The sequence below is a fragment of the Peromyscus maniculatus genome, chromosome 4, assembly GCF_049852395.1.
Source record: "Peromyscus maniculatus bairdii isolate BWxNUB_F1_BW_parent chromosome 4, HU_Pman_BW_mat_3.1, whole genome shotgun sequence".
Classification (NCBI taxonomy): domain Eukaryota; kingdom Metazoa; phylum Chordata; class Mammalia; order Rodentia; family Cricetidae; genus Peromyscus; species Peromyscus maniculatus.
This window is the reverse complement of record NC_134855.1, coordinates 3493012-3495075: the sequence shown is the minus strand read 5'-3', so window position 1 is coordinate 3495075 and position 2064 is coordinate 3493012. Positions and strand designations below refer to the sequence as shown.

General features: G+C 40.6%; 1 protein-coding gene across 1 annotated transcript; it reads left to right on the top strand.

The window, feature by feature from the left end:
- The first annotated feature begins 282 nt into the window (after positions 1–282).
- Positions 283–1218, top strand: LOC102929006 (olfactory receptor 1J21). The gene has a single exon (XM_006996837.1). It carries the CDS (start codon positions 283–285, stop codon positions 1216–1218), a length of 936 nt encoding a protein of 311 aa, XP_006996899.1.
- The last annotated feature ends 846 nt before the right edge of the window (positions 1219–2064 follow it).

The following is a 2064-nucleotide window of genomic DNA, read 5'->3' as shown; positions in this document are numbered from 1 at the left end:
GACACCAAGAGCTGGACCAGGGCCTGATTTGATAATTGTTTTGATATTTCATTGTTTCCATCTAAAATACACTCAGTTGTTTTCTAGGTGCACAAGTTATATCCCTCTCTAACCCATGGTGAGCCCATTATTGTGACAGAAATCTGCATGTTAAGGTTAAGGCATACTAAGTGGTCCAAACTAATGTGTTCTGTACTGGTGATTCATAAAATGTTTCTACAGTGTGATAATCAAATGTTTCTTTCCTGTGTCTTCTTTCATTTACAACAGAAGAGGAAGAGTATGAGGAGGGATAATGAAAGCACCGTGTCTGAGTTCATCCTCTTGGGCCTCCCCATCCGGCCAGAGGACCAAGGCATGTACTCTGCCCTCTTCCTGGCCATGTACCTGACCACAGTGCTGGGGAACCTGCTCATCATCCTGCTCATCAGGCTGGACTCTCACCTCCACACCCCCATGTACTTCTTCCTCAGCCACTTGGCTTTCACGGACATCTCTTTCTCATCAGTCACAGCTCCCAAGATGCTCATGAATATGCTGACACACAGTCAGTCCATCTCATATGCTGGGTGTGTTTCCCAGGTGTATTTTTTCTTATCTTTTGCAGATCTTGACAGTTTCCTTCTCACCTCCATGGCCTATGACAGGTATGTGGCCATCTGCCACCCTCTGCACTACACCACCATCATGAGTCAGAGCCTCTGTGTCCTGCTGGTAGTTGTGTCCTGGGTCTTGTCCTCTGCCAATGCCCTTGTGCACACCCTCCTCTTGGCTCGTCTGTCTCATTTTAGAGACAATACCATCCCTCACTACTTCTGTGACCTCTCTGCCTTACTTAAGCTGTCCAGCTCAGACACTACCATCAATGAGCTGGTCATCCTTCCTTTAGGTACACTGGTCATTACCCTGCCATTCATATGCATCCTGGTCTCTTATGGTTACATTGGAGCCACCATCCTGAGAACTCCTTCCATCAAGGGAATCTGCAAAGCCTTGTCCACATGTGGTTCTCACCTCTCTGTGGTTTGTCTGTACTATGGAGCCATTATTGGACTCTACCTAGTCCCTTCATCTAATAGCATTAATGACAAGGATGTCATTGTGGCTGTGTTGTACACTGTTGTCACACCTATGCTGAATCCCTTTATCTACAGTCTGAGGAATCATGATATAAAAGGAGCTGTGAGAAATATCATCAGCAGGAGAGTGTGTCCTTAGTGTTGGGTATCCCTATTCCTTTCTCCTTTTCTCCCATTTATCCTTGTTTTTGTGTTAGTGAATCTTCACATGACTCCCTCTTCTTCAGTCACTTCTCCCTGCACAGTTTTCTCTCCATTTAACTCTCTTGCTGATATGGAGTATCTTGGGAAGGTTTATCACAAATCTCCCTACATTTTTCTTTGTCTTGCAAATATTTTAATTGTTTATATAGTCATTGCTTAGTCTTTTTATTAGATAGGTTTGTAGCTTTTATAGCAAAGATCTTTTTCCTTTCTGAAGATGATAGAAATATTTCTTCTGTTATATTTATGATTTTATTTTTATGTTTTATCTTATAATATACTCTGATTTTTTTGGTCAGCAACTCTAAGAATCTTATTTAACATTTATTTATTTATTTTTACTTTTGTGTATGGGAGTTTTGCTTGCATGTATGTCTGTGTATCATTTTGTGCCTAGTGCCTGTGAGTTCAGAAGAGGGTGTCAGATTCTCAGCTTAACTTTACTTAGAGTTGGTTGTGAGCTACCACATGAGTGATGGAAATCAAACCTGGATCCTCTGGAAGAGCAATCAGTGCTCTTAACTGCTGAGCATCTTTTCTGCCACATATTTAGTTTTTAGTTTTTATAGTTGATACTCAAAAGTGGCAGATATTTACAGTGTATGATGGGATGTTTCCATATAGGGTAAATAGTGTATTATATAAACCCAAAGACAGTATAGTAATTTCCTCAAATATTTACCATGTCTTAGTATGAAATTATTCCAGATCCTCTATTTTGGCCTTGGGGTAATACATAGTATTTATAAACTCTGCACAGTGAAAGATATGAAAACATTTA

Bases quoted from the DNA above. Each gene is read 5' to 3' on its own strand.
- LOC102929006 (XM_006996837.1), top strand. From the start codon at position 283: ATGAGGAGGGATAATGAAAGCACCGTGTCTGAGTTCATCCTCTTGGGC.